A 20,489-nucleotide genomic window follows, 5' to 3' on the forward strand; every position below is an offset into this window, starting at 1 on the left:
TCCCACTGAAGGGCATCGCTCCTTCTGCCACATATGCACGGCTTCTGTGTGCTTCTGATACAGATCAGTGAATTTCAAAACACTTCGACTGCTTTTTCTCCACTTTAAGCAGTCATGTGCCAAATCTTTTTTCCTCAGGATGCTAATTTTTTTTGAAGGCTTTGAGCACAGTCTGCCTGGTAATCTCAGAATAGTGTTTCTGGAGTTTGATATCGGTCATGCTAATGATGTGGCCTGACCAAAGGAGTCAACTGAATGTAATTAGGACCTCAGTAGTGGGATATTGGCCCAGGAGAGAGAGAACACTGATGTTTGAAGGTTTTTGCAGTTTCTTTCAAGTGTCTTCAGGTACTTGCTGCAGGCAATCCAGGTCTCAGAAGCATGTGAATGCAACGTTCACTGGCCTACTAGACCATGAGATTTGTGCTAAATCTTTATCTTCAAACACACTTATCCTCAATTGAACAGAGACTTCACTGGTATATTAACATGTGCCTTAGCTGAGAGGTGACTCCTGAGATATGAGAAGTGGTCTACATTTTTCTGGATCTTGGCACGAACTTTTTATTGTCAGAGGACAGTGTTGTGCAGCAAGGGCAGGTTGCCGGAGGACCTTTTGGTCTTGCAGGCGTTGAGTGCAAGGCTCATGAATGTTTCGGTGGATAAGTCAACAATAGCTTGGTGTGCAGCTTAAATGCTTAAGTCTGCAGGGTTAGGTGCATTTTGGTTTTGGCGTGAAACTCTAAAGTGCTGCTATCCTACAGCATGTGTATAGAAAGCAATCAAGCTCGTCAATTGTCACACATTTTATTGGACATGCCAAATTTTGTAGCATTTACTATTTCATACACTTCAGTAGTTCTAGTTCCTCGGAAAATTCTTTTTTTAAAACAAAAAAACAGCTAATTTCAAAAGGATCTTTTAAGATTTCACCAAATAAATTCATGAAAAGTGCATTCAATATTCATCGTAATTGTGTTTATTGTCTATTTTTAGCACTCTTGTGGTATGATGTTTCCCTGTCAAAATCTATGGTTATTTAAATTACCCTCATGTCTAAAGACAGATTGAAATGTGTTACTATTCTTTTAACAGGTGTTGCTTCCAGCAGCAGGGCTACTGCAGTTACAAGATGTTAGAAAGAGCTGTTGTGATTTCCTGGAGTCCCCAGCTTCACCCAACCAATTGTTTAGGAATTCGAGCTTTTGCTGATATGCATGCTTGCACTGACTCTTGAACCAAGCCAACACGTATGCAGGCAAGTGCTGACCAAAAGAGCTTAATTTCTTTTAAGCACAGTAAGTGACTGGTAACTAAACTTGTGATGTGTATCATTTGTGGAGGTTTTTTTTTGCATATTCTACATGTCAGAGAATGCCAGGGCTGTAAAGCAAAGTTTAGTTGTCAGCTGAATGGGGTATTTACTGTAACCATAAATTGAAAGTTGAATCAAAAAACTCCTTTCCCTCTTATTTTTCCCATTATAATTTCCCCAGTTCTTTAAGTGATAATCTTCTATTACTTTGCCCAAGTTGCTGACTTTTCATCAGCCTAAGCATTAATTTCTCACTCTGCATGTCCTTTAACTGACGTTACCCTCTCTAGAAATCAAGCATGGAACCTTTAGTAGCCACTCGGTGACCCACTGCGAGAAGCTCTGAGGACATGCTGTGTTTGCTTTATTGGTTGTTCTACTGAAAGGCCTAAACAATTTTATTTTGCTTCTCAGGCTTTAATTCAAAACTGTCCCAATTCATAGTATGGAAGTATCTTTTTTGTAAAGGAGCAATTTCTGCATTACAGGTATTTGCTAACTAAAGTGATGCCTAGTTTAATACAAATCACTGTTTCCTAAACTAGTGGCTGGGGAGAGAGATTTCAATTGGCAATGTGTTAAAAGAAATTGCCTAGCAACTGGATTATCCTATCTTTGAGAGATGCAAGTACAATTGAGTCTGTGGTAAATGGAAACTTGAAAGTGGTGTGTTGCTCTGATTTTGGGACTACAAATGAGGGTGTTATTTTATTTAGAGTAATAGTTTTAAAAGGTTATAGTTTATTATAAATAGGAATTATAGCAAATAGGTTGAATTATTTTTGCAGTGGTGTAATACTTTGTTTATGAATATCACTACAGCTAATCTATTTGCTGTTGCAAAAATGTTTGTTGAAGATGTATCTTTTTAAACAGCATATTGATGCAATCCCCCTAACACCCCCCCCCCCCATCACCTTGGCAACCAGCAGATATTGCAGGAAAAGCTATCCAATTGTTGGTGCAGTTTTCCATTGTCAGCTAGATGCAAATTAGTTCATAATAGATTAATAGTCCTCTGATTTATTTTGTTTGACTGAGTTGGTTTACTTACTATGCTACCACCTCACAATTATCATTTTTATCTTTCATTTTTTTTGCATGACTGATTTGCCTTGTGTTTTTAGATCCACATTATTCTCTGGCTAATCTTAGTAGTCCATATGCCTTTCATTTTTTATATAGCTTTCCCTGTTAGACCAATTCAATTTATTCATGTTGAAAGTCTAATAGGAAGAACCAAGTATTTGTAATACACAAAACCTGCATGTGGAAAAGGATTTAATGAGGCAAGAATTTCTGTATCTGGATAGACTCTGCAATTTTCACCATGTCCCTTTTTGTTTGATTAAAATTCCCTTTGACTATAGAATTAATATTAAGAGAATGCAGGCATATAAATTATTTTTGTGGTGCTCATGTTTTATACAGTATCTATTTTTGTTCTAATAAGCTTTGAAATGCATTAACTTTTTATTGTGAAATGGTAATAAGTCATGCCATAATTATTTGTTGTCCCATGCTACTTAGAAAAGGTTATTAAATAACTGCTGCAGGAAATGTGTTACAGGCTTATAATTTTGGTTTATTGAGGAGTAAATAACATTTTCTAAAATAATCTGATTATTTCAATGTTTTGTATTCTAAACATTGAACTGTTCACTAAATGTAAATGTTGTCATAAGGGAATCAGTGGTCCAAGTATTAATTAGTCTAAAGAAACTAAAGTTGGCAGTTTCATAGAAAGTCTCCAAGCAGCTGGTGTGATCTTTGGCAAAATGGATCATACTGGTGCATTGCAGACAGCTTTTTGCAGTAAGAGCTGGTACGCTTTGGTATAGATGGAACTTTTGTCCTGCTCGTAATCATTCTGTAAATGACTTGGAGATGTCAAAATTCATATGTTAAGTTTAAGCATCAAAATCATGCTTTTGGGAAGAAGTGGGAAAAGAATAATTGAAAGATCTGGTTAATTGAAAGATTTCTTCCTTCCTGTTTATAAGATCACAGGTATTTATATCTCCATCTACACTTTGATAGGTTTGGATAAGTCAGTTATAAATGCACTTTAAAACGTATATGCCAAGAAATTCCAGTGAACTGATTCAACCTTTGCTATGGGGATGGGGGGAATTAGACTAGACTAGCTTTGTTTGATGGGGAGTGGGGATTTATCCAGCAATGTTTATTGGGGGTTGGGGGGGTGGTGTTGGAACTGAAAGTTGGGACAAGTATGAAGACAAAAGAATCTGGAACAATGAACAGAATGCTAGAAGTACAACTTCTGTGGAGGAAAAAGATGCAAGTCAACATTTCGGATTTAGACGCTGTAGCAGGACTGAGAGGGAAGATTGCCATTATGGGGAATGGAATAGAGGCTGGTAGGTGATAGTTGGGGGTGGAAAAAGTGAACAAAGGGAGAAGAAAACTAGGTGGGTGGGTGAATGTGTGTGGGAGGAGGACACCATTGGTGTGGGTTACCTGAAGTTGGAAAAATCGATGTTCATTGGGTTGTAAACTACAAAAGCAGAATGTAACATATTCTTCCAATTTGGCCTCAGCAATGGGGGTATGAGTATGTTGTCACCTGGAGGGATTGTAATCAGAATTTGACTAGTTAGATTGTGGATTGAAAGTAGCATGTGAGCAGTTGGGTTTGAGGAATCAGGCCTGTGGGGTTTCAATGGAGGGGTTAATCTTGAGATTAGCAATAGGTTTTAGACTGAAGGAGGTGAGAGCAGGCAGAAGAATTTTAGGGGGTTGGTGCAGTTAGGGTTTGCCAAGGATGTCAACAGGACTGGAAAACTAATGAGGGAAGATTGGAAAAGTTGAATAGTTTTCCTCCTCTTTGGAAGAAAAGAGGCTGAAAGAAGATTTAATTGAGGTATATAACATTACAGTAGGTCTGGAGAAATAGGAAGGACCAATTTTCCTTAGTTGGGTTAAAAGCCAAAGGACCATATATTTAAAGTAATTGTTAGAAGTAGTAGAAAGGAGATTCCGAAAAAATGTTTCACCCAGAGAATGTTTTGAATCTGGAGGCAGGAAACCCTTGGATGTGTGTTTTGAAGAACTGTGACCTGTAGGGCTACTGGCTTGGTGTTGGAATCTGGGACTAGTTTGAGTAGGTCTTTTTAAATGGGTGCAGAGATCGTGGGCTCAGTGGCCTCCTTTTTGAATCTTAAATTTTTGATATTTCTCAAAAGTGTCAGGTTTCACAGAAATTCTGGATTGTGTGAATTAAACTGCATGTGATCAACTGGTATTATAATTCTTTGCCACATGCAATAAGAAATACTCCATGTGGAGTTGGAGGCTTTGCTTTTTCAGTTGAGTGATGCTTGAAGCATCAACCTTTCACGAGATGACTCGTAACCTGGGTCAATCTTTGTCAGTATATGTTCTCGTGGGTTAAGATTAATACTACTTGTATCATGTGTCACTTGGCTTCAAGTGTTAGTTAATGGAATAAACATTAACAAAGTCACTGACTCCACCTTGTTATCACAGGACTACAGCAGAGATTGCTTAACATATTTTTGAACATGGATGTTGTACTTGCTGGTTTGCCAGCATTTTAATCAGCATTAAGTCATAGAAAGATACACCACTTAAGCAGGCCCTTTGTCCTACCAAGTCCATGCCAACCATCAACACCCATTTCCACTAATCCTTCATTAATACCATTTTTTTTATTCTACCCACATTTTTTTATCAATATCTCCAGATTCTATCACAAGCTTACACACTAGGGGCAATTCATGGTGGACAGTTCACCTAGCAACCCACACATTTTTGGGATGTGGGAGGAAACTAGGTCACCCAGAGGAAACTCGTGTGGTTAAGGTTCCACACAGACTCACCAGAGGTAAGGATTGAACCCAGGTTTCTGGAGCTGTGAGGCAGCGGCTTTACCAGCTGTGCCACTGTGCTTCCAAAAGAATTTTTTTTCCCTTGGGAAGCAAGATTGATATCCAGATAATGAGATCAATAAGCAGTAGAATTCAGCTACTGGTAGAGTATTTTATTGATGAGTGACCTTGTCGAAATGGTATTTAATTGTGCAAGAGTGCAACAATAAGCACATGGCTTTCAATTAATAACGCCACAAATCAGATAATCGATTAAGAAAAATGTCAAATGTCATAGTTAAAGATCAATATGAGGGTTGTTAGTCCTGCAATGGTCTTACAAATTAAGTAGATGGTTTATAATCTTGTCAGATTTGACCTCTTGGTGAGCTTTGGATTTTTCATCATTGCCACTTCTAAGATTATCAGTAGCCTTGCCTGACTGGTATGCTCCTGATGCTCTCATGAATGTATCCTTTCCCTGTAAACTTGAATATTCTGACACTCTTGTCCAGCCACTCTCATTCTACACTCCATAAACTTAAAAGTTGTCCAAATCTCTGCTGCCTATGTTTAAAACACATCAAGTTCCTTTTGCTGTCATCTGATGCTGCTAACCCACATTGGGCCCTGATTAACAACGCCAAATTTTAAAATTCTCTTTTTTCCCCCAAATCATTCCTTTGGTCTGTCCCTCTGTATCCTTGGAATATCTTCCAATTGCATAATCCTTGGGGATGCCTGTACTCCCAAGTTGGATCTTGATCATTACTAAATTAAATTGCCTAGGAGTTAAGTTCTGCTATCTTCTATATAAACCTAGTCACCCTTTTTCTTTCTTTCAAATTGCCTTTGACTAAGCTTTTGGTCATCAATCCTAATGTTTCCTTATGTGGCATAATTTTTTGTTTAATAATGCTTCTCTGAAATGTTTTGGTATATTAATATTGATTTTAAAAATGGAAATCATTGCCATTTATTTGCACCTCTTGCCACTGAACTGTTTGAAGACCCATTGCCTGGTTGGATTCATTCCCTCTACCCCAACCAACCAAGTGGTTGAAATGAACAAAAAAGATGAAAGAAATGCTATTATAACTAAAATGCCTGAGTCCACCCCAGGAAATCTAATGTATTAGAGATGAGTGGAGGAAGGAAGTACTATGTCAAGTTGCACTCCATCTTGGTTTGCAGCTGTATGTAGTTACAAATCTTGTGAAAATGAGATTTTAAGGACTTAATGTGTTATTTTTGTTTCCTGGCACAAACTGTATATGGCAGCACCTTATTTGTGTAAATCAAATCAGGAAGAAATATTAAGCATGCATTCTTTGAAGCAATCTTGCATTGTTCTTAAACATCCTTTAAATGAGTGTGGAAAAACATCTTAAAGTAGTATTGCAAGAACTTAGCAGCGTGACTTTATTTTTGACCTCACTTGTCTAAGGAGTCCTTACAAGTATTTGGTTCTGTTGAGATAATCATAGTTTCAAAAAGTCCTTGCTGTTTTAAAACTAATATAACCTGTAGAATAACATTTTTTTTATTTTAACTTTGTTTTTGTTTGAACAGAGCAGCACTTCTCGGAGGTTGTGCTAGGAGAGGAATTCCTCAACCTTGGTATAGATCAAGTATGCAGTCTGATAGCCAGTGATATGCTCACAATCTCTTCAGAAGAAAAGGTAAAATGGCAAGAAATAATATTGCAATGAGATTTGGAAGTGTTTAAAGCCAAGTCCTTGCCTTTAACGATGGTTGGTGGGAATCCATTCCGGGTTTTTGTGTTTATTCCAGCAGGTAGATATGGAGAATGGCAAAAACTTCGGGCTAGTTATTTGTCATATTTTCCAAAAAGAGAATACAAATCTTCTATCTTCTGCCTGTTTGTAACTAATTAATCACATGCCTGTCTATAACTAATTAATCTATAGTTTTTATTTAGAATTCCCTTTTTGGAATATGTTTCTCCTTTTCCACTTTATCTTCCATGTGAACCTAGAAAAGCATTTAAAAATACATCAGTGGTAGCTATAACAATGTTGAATTCTTTTTCATTTAACTCTATACATTGAAGCTTCAAGTAGAAGGGAATGAAGGGAGAATAAAAAGAGGGGTGATAATAATGAAATTGAAATTTGGAAGAGCTGCTAACCTCTATTCCAGAGATAAGGCTGAAAAAAAAAATTAGCTGCAAACTGCAAAGTACATGGCAGAGACAGACAAAAATTTGGGTTACAGATATGAACTGTGTGTGTCTGGACAGTCTGCAGTAACTTTTGAGATAATAAGAGTGCAATTTCACATCCCTTCTCCTTCAACCACCAGCAGCCTGATTGCTGCCTCCTAGAAGATGTAATGTGGGAGCTTCAGGGCTTGGTTATAGTTGGTTCATTTCAAAATTATGACTTAATAATTGTAAAATGTTTTTGATGCATAAATATACATTTTGATTTCCATTACAAGCAAATTGAATGTCCCTTGGTTATGTTGTATGACCATTTTTTGTATTTTCCTGTGGGACTTCGTTTGCACATTTGGTTCACACTGTCAACATGTTAATAATCTAGTATCAGATTTGCTAAATGGTTCACATTTTTAATTTATTCTACAAATCTCAATTTCTATAATTTTTGGATGTTTCTACTTTTGGAATGCTGATACCTGATATTTCAGAACAGCGAAGATGTTGGCAACAATGCAGTTTTAGTTTTGGACAAGTTACAATGCATTGAATATTAATTGTACATGACAAATTGTATTCTTGGACTGGCCATGTACAACACTATGGGAGGTGAATGGTGTATAAAAGCTGTGGGGTGCATCTCTGATCAATTGGGAAATGGTTACACTTGCACTCATTGGATTGCATGTCTTGAACATCAGAAATCAGTGCATGAGTAGGATGATATTTTCCTCCCAAAAGTTATTAAAAGGTCATTAATTGCTGGTATGTTGCAACTTCAGCAGCCTACTAATGTTTCTACTCCCACCACCCCCCCCCCCCCCCCCCCCCCCCCCCAAATCGCACACGCAGTACCTTAGTTTTTTTTTATGTTGGCTTTTAATAGCAGTCATGTTTTGCCACCATGATCGGGCAAGAAGAGAGTGGTAGGTGCCTGGAACATGCTGCCCAGGGTGGTGGTGGTGGAAGCAAATACAATAGCAACATTTTAAGTGACATTTAGACAGGCATATCAACAGACAGGGAATGGGGGAGATAGAAATCATGTGGAGGCAAGAGGGATTAGTGAGATTGGTATCATCATGGCACGGACATTGTGGGTCAAACGGCCTGTTTCTGTACTGTTCTATGTTGGATCTTCATCCATGTCCCCCGGCTCCACACACTGATTGCTTCCTTGGCCTCTAAGGGAACCTTCTCTTTTCCTGGTAGCCCCCTTGTTCCTAATGTATTTATAAAATGCCTTGGGATTCTCCTTAATTTTGTCTGCCAGTGATATTTCATGGCCCCTCTTCGCCCTCTTAATTTCTTTTTAAGTACTGTGCTACACTCTATACACCAAGGCTGTCTCCTGGTTTTGTCGAGTATATCTGCTTTATGGGTTTTTCATCCAACCTTCAATTTCCCTCGTCATCCAGGGTTACCTAGCTGTAAAACAGTTTGGAATACCTTGAGGTTATTCTTTGTGCCATACAACTGCTACACTTTTTCTCTAACGTGGCACCATGTGCAGGGCAGAGGCTGAATATCTTGTGATGATGCCTTGCCTGTGATGTTCTCTAAACTTCATCTGCAAAACTCAAATCAAGAGCCTTGGAATATTCTTGACTTGATTGAGGAGTTCTAAGTTCATGACACGAAACTTCACCTGTTGAATACCTTTTTGTCATTGGATTCAATAATCACCATCTTGTGCTATTGATGTGGTTGCTTTGGTTAAATTTCTGGTCAGTGGTGACACTGCAAATATTCTTAATTGGAGATGTGATCATGGTGTAGTTCTTAGTGCATCCTGCACAATGTACATCAGTAACTCATCAAATTTATTTCAGCAGCATCTCCTTCCAGGCAATCGGGACCTTTTGAGGAGAGTGGCAGCAATATTATGATATGATTTTGTCTTCAAGTCAAATGTTATTCTGAAATGAGTGACTGCCATGGAATTTCTTGCCTCTTTTTCTGTTAATCAGCATCATTGCCAGAAGAATTGTAGTGTTTCATAGAGAAGACCCTGCAATCTCTCCAGTGTAAAATGAGGTGCATTGTGTGTGAGAAGAATTGATGATTGTTTTATACGTCAAAATGCTTTTACTTGTTGCTGCTTTTTTATAAAGCACAATAATAGTACTCTGGGATAATTTTCCTTTGTACCAACTGCCTCTGATTAAAATGTTTTTTTTAAGTTAGATTGTCCATGTGTCACGTGATGCTATGGAAGGGAGCAGTGGTGAGCAGAAAACAAGCGCTCAGCTTTATTTTTGGTTGACTTTCAATTTCAATTGAAAGTCACTCTTAATGTTGAAAGCTAGAATTGATTATTGCTTTAAAGAGCAAAATTGGGTAAAATTGTAACCACACTTCAGTCTGTGCTGTAAAAACTGTGCTGAATACGTGCCAGAAAGTTTAGATTATCCCTTTCATAACCTCTGGGGCAGATAATGTGAATTGTGCAGAACCTGGCAAGGAAACCAACTGATGTTTCATGCCTTGTTTGCCTTTCATGCATAAAGGAAACTCTTCCTACAAATTGCTGCTGACAACCAAGCAAAGGGAACATACCAGGATGTCAAATGAAAATGTTTTTCTTTCTTTTTGGAGAAGTGGCCTTTAAGACTCTTGGTGCTTATTTTGGAACAAGATGGCTATTTTTGTGTCCATATGGGAGGGGAAAGAAAGAAGAAAGGTGGGATTAAGTTCTTGAGTAAGTAGACAATAAAAGAAAATAGGACTTCGATAGCTTTCATTATTAGCAACAGTGCAAGGGGCACAACTTTCTTCTCCTTGGGTAAAAAAGAAACACTTGCCTTTCATCTACCTTTTCTCAGAAGTGCTTCACACCCAGATATGGTTACTATGGAATGTGGGCAACAGTACTGATAACCTGCATGTGGCAAGCTCCCACAATATGATAATGACCTTTTTTGAAATGTTCATTGAGGGATAAACATTGGCCAGGATACTGGGGATAATTTGTTTTTCCACAATGGTGCAATAGCAGAAAATGCACAGCAGATACCTGTGGAGAACATGGGTAAGTTGGTAATTTAAACACTTCATTAAAAGCCAAAAATTAAGAGTGAACGTGCATTTAAGTAGAATTGGGACAAAGGGCTGCAGCTGACCCTGAAGCAGAAGTTTTTGTGGAATATACACAAAGCAAAGGAGGTGGCTAGAAGGCTGAAGTAACCTGTACATCGGATCATGCAAATTATTTTGGGAAAGTGGATGATATGATGAAAAATGCAGAGTCGGAGCTGGAAAGGTAGGGAAGGAAATAGTTTGGGATGACGGATAAAAGGCAGCAATGATGAAATTGCCAAACTGACTGGATTGGGCTAATTGGAAACGGCAGAGCCCAATGGTGGAAAGAAGACAAGTAGGGAATGGGATTTAAAAAGGAAGAGTTTAAAAATAAAAGTCCTAACTTTCATGCAAAGAGGAAAAGAATGTGGCAATAAAGCTGTAAGCAATATTTGAGAGACTTGCCAGCTAGGTTTCGGTGCTTGCAACTGCATCGTTCTCAGCAACATGATAAATCAACACAACACTGCAAATATTGCCACAGATGCACAGGCAAAAACCATGACAACAGAAATAAGCAGGATGTGCTTATCATAAATCTAAACCCAGCGAAGGTTATGCATATTCTGGTTCATTGTTTATTTAATAAAATGACTAGTATTTTTAAAACTTGACTGAGGTTTAATGTGATGTATTATCATTTGAGGGATCCAGAAATAGACCTTTGTGAAGACAGAGTGTTAATTGCAGTACCTTAAAAAAATAATCTGTGAGTCATGATTTTTCTCTGTTCAATTCTGGCCAGTCTTCCAAATATTTCAACTGTTTAGTAAGGTAAGGGAGATTGAAGCTAAAGGGCATTGGGAATTATCTAGCAAAATGAACTAAGGCATGAGAGCTGAAAAATGTATCATTTTATAAAGAGTTGAAAATATTACAGCAAAACTTTAGTTATTTATACCCTCTGCCATTTTGTGTTGAGAAATATTATCATAGTAATATCATACATAGTGCATGTCTAGAACCTGGTGGACTCGAGAACAACAGTGCTGCAGTGCGTAATTGGGAAAACACATTCTCTTTCCATTGGTTAACTGAACCACTGAATGTACTGATGAAAAACCGTACAGGTATGGCTACAATTTTAAATTGGTAATAAAGATTATACCATTTTAAACACTAATGGTCAAAACAGAAAATGCTAGAAATACTCAGGAGGTCAGGCAGCATCTGTGAGTACTTGCTTTTTAACATCTCCTAATTCTGATGAAAGTCATTGATGTGAAAGTTTTCCCTCTGCAGTTGCTACCGACATGAATATTTCCAACATTTTCTGTTAATTCAGATATCCAACTCTTGGATCTAATCTGGGTATACTGTCTTGCGTCTTAAATAGCAGTGAACAATAAATTTAATGAAAAAAAAATTGTACATATGTTGTTCCATTCTTGTTTGGAGTAATTGTTGGATTCCTCTTGAATGGTTTCAAGATGGAAGCAAATCAAAAATGGTCATCAACTCTTAAAAATGCCCTTGGTTTAGAATACATGGAATAGAAGCAAATCTTGAGTGTAACAGAAAACCCATTTCTATTTCCTTTGTCACATGAGGTAGAGCAATTTGATAATGCCATGTTTGTATTAATCCAACTCTGGCAATGGAATATGTAATCTGGAAGGACAATGTTACGCCTTCTAAACAGGTTTTGTCCAGTGAGGTTAAAAAATGTGAGGACTTGTGAATGGTGTCTTAATCCTTAGCTCAATGTATATTTTTATGGTATTAATGCAACCAACTGAGTACTTGTGACAACAAATTTGGCAGATGGCTATACACTGAAATACTCTTAGATTTGATATCTTTGAATTTCAGTAATATTGATTTCTGCACAAATGGCAATTTACCAATTTAACTGCAGAGGCATTCATATACACATGCTTTGTGATTGAACAAAACAAATTGACCAGTTTACTAGATGCCAAGCCTGCAAAAGGATAAAAGGGACAGTTTTAGCAGTGATTTTTCTGTTTGTGATTTTAAAATGGCAGCAATGTACAGGTAGCTAAAGTATTGAATGTAAATTTTCTAGTTGCACAATGATTATCAAATTGTCATTGCTTTAGCAATTCTGCTCAATTGATGGCAAGTGGAACAGGGATATCCATGTGAGGGATTTTTTTGCACCATAAATGAATCTTAAGCTGAAATGAAAGATCAGCATATGGAGTTAAATATCCTACAACAACCTAGCATAGGCTAGGTTCATGAAGTAATTTGCCTTTGCTCTGCAAGCATGATTTTTGTGAAGTGTGGTGTAGGTTGGTTGCCCTGTAGAGCTGCTAATTAGTAATTTGTTGTAGGCTGAAGTTGCTATAGCAACCCAGCGGCTGTCAGAATATTAATATTGTGTAGTACACTTACCTATTCAGCTATAAAAAGTTGAATCTATTTATCAATTTAACCTGGTATTCAAAAGGAGATAGCTGATTTACAATACTGATTTATCGATTTATTTAGTTCTTGAAATGTATATTTTTGAAGCATAAGTAAATTGACTGTTGGTTCTATCCTCTTGTATAACTGATAGAGGAATCTTTGCACTTGTGATTGGTTGATAAATGTACAATTCTGACCTCCAGGTATAAGAGATCACCCTGTTGCTTGATTCAACATTGATTGTGAAACTTTGCTTGGAGTGAGACATGATATCATTTGTATGTTTGAATGTAAATGTTTGTAAATATTTGAACAAATTCCAAAACCCCAGTTTGATTTTTAAACAGCAGTATCATATTCAAACTAGGGTAATTTGTTTGTACATTGTTATTAAAATCAAATTGCTTTTGACATCTTGTGTACACACAGATCTTGATAGCTTTTCCCAATAATTTTGAACTGGTAAGCTGATATATATAATTCTTGTTTGCCAAGATCTAAACCTAATATTCGGGTAATGTTTATAATGACAATAACTTGTGTCCTAATAAATGACTGGACATGTACTATTGTTGTATTCTAAGAAGCCATCATAATGTTTATAATGACAATAACTTGTGTCCTAATAAATGACTGGACATGTACTATTGTTGTATTCTAAGAAGCCATCATAATGTTTATAATGACAATAACTTGTGTCCTAATAAATGACTGGACATGTACTATTGTTGTATTCTAAGAAGCCATCATTGTCCAGGAAATGATCTAATACATCCGATATTAGTACCATTAAAAGTCAGCAAAGTTTGTTTCATGTCATGGTAGATGTTATTTTATTCTATTTTGACGAAAGTTGAGGGATGTATACCTCCAGTGAATGAGTGAGTTTTGCATAGTTAGATGTACATCCAATGCACTAGGATCTAAAAGAAAATCTGGTTTGGTCCAAACAGACTCCAGAATGTACTTTTCCATTCAATGAGATCTTGCATATATTTCCCATCTGACTTCAATATCTTTTGATTCTCTTAGTGTACACTTCATTGCATTGCTTTGAATACACTCAGTGATCATTCATGGGCTATTGTTGTAGAAAATGAGAAAGGTTTATTACCTGTGAGCAAAGAAACTTTTCACCTTGATCCTGAATGCCACTTCCATGTCCTGAGACTACGTGCCTAGTTTAGGACTCTTCAGTCAGAAAAAAGACTCTCCATATCTGCTCTGACAAACCCTCCCATAACTTCCAAATTCTAAATTTTAGTGAAATGAATTTGCTGTGAAATGTTTGAGAAATATGGTGGCATAGGCCAACAGCACAAAACATCTTGGTTGGTGTGAATTTAACGTGATGGCATTGGATCATAAAATAGCCGCTGTGCTAGGAAAACTGTTTTATGCGTTGGAGGCATTCTTTGGTTGAATTAAAGCCAATTGCTGCTGCCGTGTGGAGAGAGCTGATTTGGCAGATAATTGTGCTCTGCTATCTTTGGAATGCTTGATATTAGTGGGTTCCCAAAATGGAAAATATTCCATGTTCTATTTAAAACAACAACTTGGATACACAACTCTCCGTTCCTCCCATGTGATTTGCATGCATTATCAAAAGCAGGGCTCAGTATTTGCTGCATCCTGCCAACTAGGGAACATTACCATTTTTACAATTCTCCCCTACCTTCCAACTAGTTAACAACCAGTATGGTCCCTTTGCCTAAGCAATTGACTTACTACATTTTAGTTGTGTTAAAACTGTATTCTGAGTTATCATAATGCTGTTTTCAAAGATGCTGTACAGGTTGCAATCTTTAATTGCTAGGCTCCCAGAACAGTGTTGTTGGGTTTCCCTGTGAAACACCACCTGGTGTCAGTTTCAATGCCTGCAATTGCATTCATCTATTGCAAGCTCCTGCAGTTGCCAGTACTTAGTCTAGCAGCTGTGTCCTCAGCAACCAGTCACTTAAAGGAGTATACTGTATATACTATAACAAGCATTTATTCAGCTAGAGTGCTGATGCAAAAAGACTACATATTGAATTGATAGTGCTCCTGGGAGTCAGAGACACCTGGCCAGGTTCGTGAAGAACAGTACCCACAGAAGCCATATTCTTTGTCTAGGGCTGGGGGTAAATTGGGGGCGGGGGCTAGAGAGAGTATTGGCACTGGACCAACACTGCAACTACAGCCAGACATTGCCAGTGAAATCTCTAAGCAGTACATGAGAATACTTAGAGCAAGCCAGCATGCAGGTAGATCTCTGTGGCTGTTCCTGTGGGCTCTGTAATTATGGGTGTATAATAGCAGGTAACAAAGTAAAATGTGGCAGAGATCAGTGTCAGTAGCCTGGTATAACTCTGGACCAGAAAACTAGTAATGACATTTTCCTCCACATTGCAAAACAGTCCAGTGTGGGTACCAATATTTGAAGTGCCAGGAGTTAACAGTTCTTTGAGGACAAGAATACACTTTTATTGTTGACCTTTTAATTGGTACAGTTTCAGGGCAGTGGGGTTAGCAAAATATAGTTGTTTTGTGAGTAAATAAAAACTTGTTTCTTGGGGTTATCAAATGATGAGAGATTAAGCAATTTGGCCAATACTGTCTAGAATTTAGAAGAATGAAAGGAGATCTCATTAAAATGTACAATATTCTTAAGGAGATTGACAGGGCAGATAAGGAATTGATAATTCCACCCCCCCCCCCCCAGCTGGTTTGTCTAGGACCAGTGACCAATCTTAAACTAAAGGGCTGGCTATTCAGGATAGAGATGAGAAGACATTTCTTCACCCAGATAAATCCTTTCCTCATTGCCTTCCACCTGGTGAAGATGGTGATGGATGTGTGGTGGCAAGAAGCACCTGATGGTTATTAACACCAAGTCAACATGAGATGAATGTTTTCTGCAATGGTGGATGAATTGGGCAGTAGCAATTTTGGGATTTTGCTACATTAAAATTTGAAGCCCACTTACAGGAGGTGATCTGTCCTGGATCAGAGAAAATATGTCTCGAAGATAAGTGAAGCAATTGGAGAAAAGACTGCATTGTCATACTAATGTTGTTAATTCAATCAGGTTTTTGAAGCAGCCATTGCCTGGGTAAAGCATGATAAAGAACCTCGACAGGAGCATATGGCACGACTGATGGAGCATGTTCGGCTACCCCTTCTTACACGTGAATATCTGGTGCAGGTAATGTTGCTGTCGTTAAGGCTAGGGTCATTGTGCATTTAGTTTTTAAAGTGATATAATTGGTGTAGTAATATGTTTTGATTCTTGCATATTGTTTATCATTAAAAACACAAGAAGGATAAAATCAAATGGATAACCTAGTATTGACCCATGCTCTTAATTCATGTGAAGCTAAGTTGCACTTGGCCCAGTTGACCTTGCAATGTCATCCTTACAAACATTGTGGGACATGTCTAAATTAGGAGAACTGTTGCACAGATTAGTGAGGCAAACATCCTGATGTGGTCATACTTGCAGAATTGCACCTTATTAGAAACATAGCAGATGCCTCCATCCTAATCACTGGATACCCTACCCAGGGGCAGCACTGACCCACCCAGTGTAGTAGATACAGGTGGGAAGATGTAACCCTGGAAGTCCTCCAAAGTTGACTTGAAACTTATAGTCTCATGGCATCTGAATCACACTGATAAGGAAACACTTTCATTACCATTATTGTCCTCTATCAGCTGACAAATCAGTGCTCCTCCATGTTGAACAAGACTTGCAAGAAGCACTGAAAGTAACGGTACTACAGAATGTATTCTGGGTGGCACCTTCACTATCCATCACCCTGAGTGGATGTAGCTGCCGGGACTGTTGCAGGTTCTGATGCAATCAGTGCAAGAGATGTGAACCTACTCGACCTCCTCCTTTCCATTCCATCTCTTTGAGATGCATCTTCTATGCCTACATTGCTGCTAATTATGATCTACGCAGTCCTTGTGGACACTGTTTCACTTTCTCACCCTGGGTTACTGCCATATTTAGCACAAGATTTGTGGTACTAGGAATAGAACAGGATGGATCTGGCGGGTCAAAAATGGACATCCTTGTGGACCGTAAGCAGCGACATAAATACATTCTACCACAATCTATAAGATCATGGCCTGGCATATCTTTCACTCTGCCATTACTCTCAAGGCAGCATGAGAAGCAGCAGGCATACAATAAATGAAATGAAGTTGGTAAAGTTGCAACACAAGACTACAAATGTGTGAATAGCAAAAATAGCATGCTGACAGAGCTATGTAATCCCAGACCCAACTGATCAAATCTGACCTAAGCACTGCAGTCCTGCTACATTTGTGAGTCTTGACAGCTAAAAAATGAGGATGCTCCAAGAACATTCCATCCTCAACAATGATGAGGCCCAGCTTACGAGTGCTGAAGACAAGGTGGAAGCATTTCCCACTACGTTCAGCAGTGGGGGATTTTGTGGCGAGTTGCTGAGTCCGATGGAGATTGGTTAAGTGGAGGGATTTACTGTATTAGGATGGTCACCAGTGGGTGGGAGGTGGTTTGCTGATTTGGGGCTTATTGAAAGGTGGGATGAGTTAGATGGAAGTCGCTGAGTGGAGAAGCATGTTTGCTGAAGTTGGTCCTGTGACTGGGTCTCTGGTTATGAGATCAGGGCCTGGGTGTCATCACATTTGGTCATTTAGATCAGTGAAAGGGGGTGGGGGGCGGGGGGGGGGGGTGAAGAGGGAATGTTGAACCAGGGTCATGAGCTTCAGTTGGGAATTTAAACCTGAAAGAGTAGGTGAGTAACTAAATCATGTGAACCTACTTGTTTCAGAAGGCCTCCTTTACACTGCAACTGTAGAGAAAACAGCACCATTAAAATGTAGTTGGGCTGTGCATGCCCAATCATGGCAGTGCTTTGGAACCTCATGGGTGAATTTTTCATTGCAACACCCTAAGCATACGTTAGATGGGGGATGACATCATTGCTTGCATGCTTGATTGTAAAAATATATCATCAGTGCAAATACATTTTGTGGCTAGAAAGTCCTGGCTTCAAGTGGGGAATGATCTACAGCCTGGGAACTAGAAAGACAGAGAATTTGTAATCTGGATAAATGAACTGAGGTTATACAGCTGATCGTTAATTCGACAAGAATTGTAGGAGAGAATGTCAGGTTTGTGTATCGGCCAGTATCAGACGTACTTGGTTTAATTAGTTGCACTGAAATATGTGTACCTCTGGTAGGTGGCTCAGTAGAGAACAACCAGCGATGACCTCCTCACTGGTCTGCTCGTCTCCCATTTCTGTGCCAGGACATTGAAACAGAGAAGGCAGAGACAAGCTGGAGACTGGTTGCTGCTGCAAATAACTCCCCATTCTTGTTGGGTTCAGTGGCAAGTCTGCAGTGGAGCAGGACAGTCAGATGTCTCCAGGATATCTCCAGCTTGTCTCTGACATGTCCGTGTTTGGCATAAGTAGTGTCACCCAGTCACCCATTCCTTTGGATGAAGGTCACCAACTGTGATTGTAAAGATAAGTGATTTTGTTTTTGCTTTATTTACTATTATGTTTTGAATTGCTTTTTAATAGTTTTCCTTATTTTTAATCATTTTCAAAGTGTACTTAAATCTATTTGAACTGATTTTGAAAGTCCCTGATTATCAGGATCTGCTGTCAGAAGTCTAGTTGCAGCTCACAACTTGCTCCTCAAAGTTAATTGGCACTGCAGACCTGCAAAGGATGAATGTAGTTGTAGAAAAAACACAGCCCAAGCACAATCTGGCCAATTGAAATTAAACTTCTGTAACTGCTATGTCATCTTTCAGATAATACCTAGAAACTAAGCATGAAGGCAAAGGAAAGAAACAAAAATTTAAGTAAGAATTTAAAAAAAACTGAGGTTTGTAGTAGAACTACAGTGTTCTAATTCTCTGTCAGGCTGTAATGTTGAATTTGATCAGACTTTAATTTTGTTTTCTGATAAAATTACTGTTATTGGGATAGAAGAAATATGCTGAATTTTATTAAAAGTATTGATGTGACATTGTTAATGATTTTATTTAACAGAGAGTAGAAGAGGAAGCCCTGGTCAAAAATAATAATGCATGCAAAGATTATCTCATTGAAGCTATGAAGTATCACTTGCTTCCTGCTGACCAACGTGCATTGATGAAAACAACCAGAACAAGATTAAGAACACCAGCTAGTGTTCCAAAGGTAAAAAGGTTCTCAGTATTGTAGTTGTGCAGTCACACACAGCTGTTGCTACATCCACACTATTCTGACCAGATTTTATAATATCCTTGCTTCCAAGTCCCTTTTTATTTACTCTAGCCATAAGTGTGTCAGACAAATGCCATCTTTTTTGAGTATAATACATAGGAATTATCTAGGAGTGAATCAAATAGTAATACTGTAGATTGCCCGATTGGGTAAATTGATGATATAACTGCTTGCATCTTCTATTACAGAAAGCCATATAAATTTTTGTGACAAAATCAGGCAGGATATTAAGGCAAGTTTCATTAATAACCATTTAGACTACATATCAAAATAATGTAACCTATTGTGTTTTCCTCATTCTAACAATTGACTGGGAGTATTTTTTTTCTCTTTTTTTCCCTCCTTTGCTTTTTGAATAACTGCATGAGTTCAGTTGAGGGAAGAGCACATATGCACAGTATGGGTGTATTGTTTTCCTTACAAATGTAATATAATTATTATTTCTTCTACAACTTGGGAAGTAATGCAGAACCTTAAATGGATGTGCTTCCAATTTCAGGTGCTGGTAGTGGTTGGTGGTCAGGCACCTAAAGCTATTCGTAGTGTGGAATGTTATGATTTTGCAGAGGAACGTTGGTACCAAGTTGCTGAACTTCCTTCACGAAGATGCAGAGCAGGTAAATGTATATTGATTAGATCATGAATAACAGGTATATCCATTGCTATGCATGATCTAATCTTCAGATATAAAATGTATCTAGTGATGCCCCAAAAAGTGACTGACCTTTGACCAAGCTTTCATTCCCCAGTCCTATTATCAGCTGGTATGTCTTGATGTTAGAGTTGATGTCTGGTCTGCATCTTGGGGCCTCTTTCACAAAGTGTCAAATAAATCTAAGTTGTAGAAACAGGAGTTGTGTAAACACTGGCATCTGGAGAACCGATTCATCTTTTGGCTTCTTAGCTGAGAAATTTTGAAGCAAGATTTTTAATGACCTTAGAAAGAAATATTTGTATTTGCATGATGACTTACCATTTCAAATATTCCAAAATGCTTTGCATACAGATATTAATGTTATATCATATCTCATCAAATGTTGGAGGGAGAACATCTCTGTTAATGTAATGCTTCCTCTGTAATGAACTGAAGTATCAGTGTAGATCCAGTTTAAGATTGAACCTATAACTTGTAACTTGGAATTGTACACTCAAAACCAGGTTTTAAGGCAGTTTGTAGAGAGGTCTTGTATTAAATTAATGATATAGCTGTGCTGGGAGTGCCTGGTACTGGATGCTGGAAATTAGAATATATATTGTGTTCTGAAGAATAAAATTAATAGGAAAGTTCACAAATCTCCTGAAATTGGGGTGTTTAAATAATCAAAATGAATTGAAATTATTCAAATTATGGAAAGCCCAGTTATGTTCCTGTGAAGAGCCTTGTCACTGCTGTACGTAACGGATGTGTTGCATTCATTCTCTCACCT

At 38.1% G+C, this 20,489-nt stretch overlaps 1 protein-coding gene across 1 annotated transcript in view; it reads left to right on the forward strand.

Annotated features, from left to right (window-relative positions):
- The window catches only part of klhl2 (kelch-like family member 2), a 99,606-nt gene that overhangs the window by 52,354 nt on the left and 26,763 nt on the right, over positions 1-20,489 (forward strand). Inside the window, 7 exon segments of the mRNA XM_052041286.1 lie at positions 1,096-1,167; positions 1,169-1,229; positions 1,232-1,258; positions 6,739-6,848; positions 15,876-15,992; positions 18,847-18,996; positions 19,562-19,679. Of these exon segments, the coding sequence (XP_051897246.1) occupies positions 1,096-1,167; positions 1,169-1,229; positions 1,232-1,258; positions 6,739-6,848; positions 15,876-15,992; positions 18,847-18,996; positions 19,562-19,679 (655 nt within the window).

This window comes from Pristis pectinata, chromosome 2, assembly GCF_009764475.1.
Source record: "Pristis pectinata isolate sPriPec2 chromosome 2, sPriPec2.1.pri, whole genome shotgun sequence".
NCBI classification, from domain to species: domain Eukaryota; kingdom Metazoa; phylum Chordata; class Chondrichthyes; order Rhinopristiformes; family Pristidae; genus Pristis; species Pristis pectinata.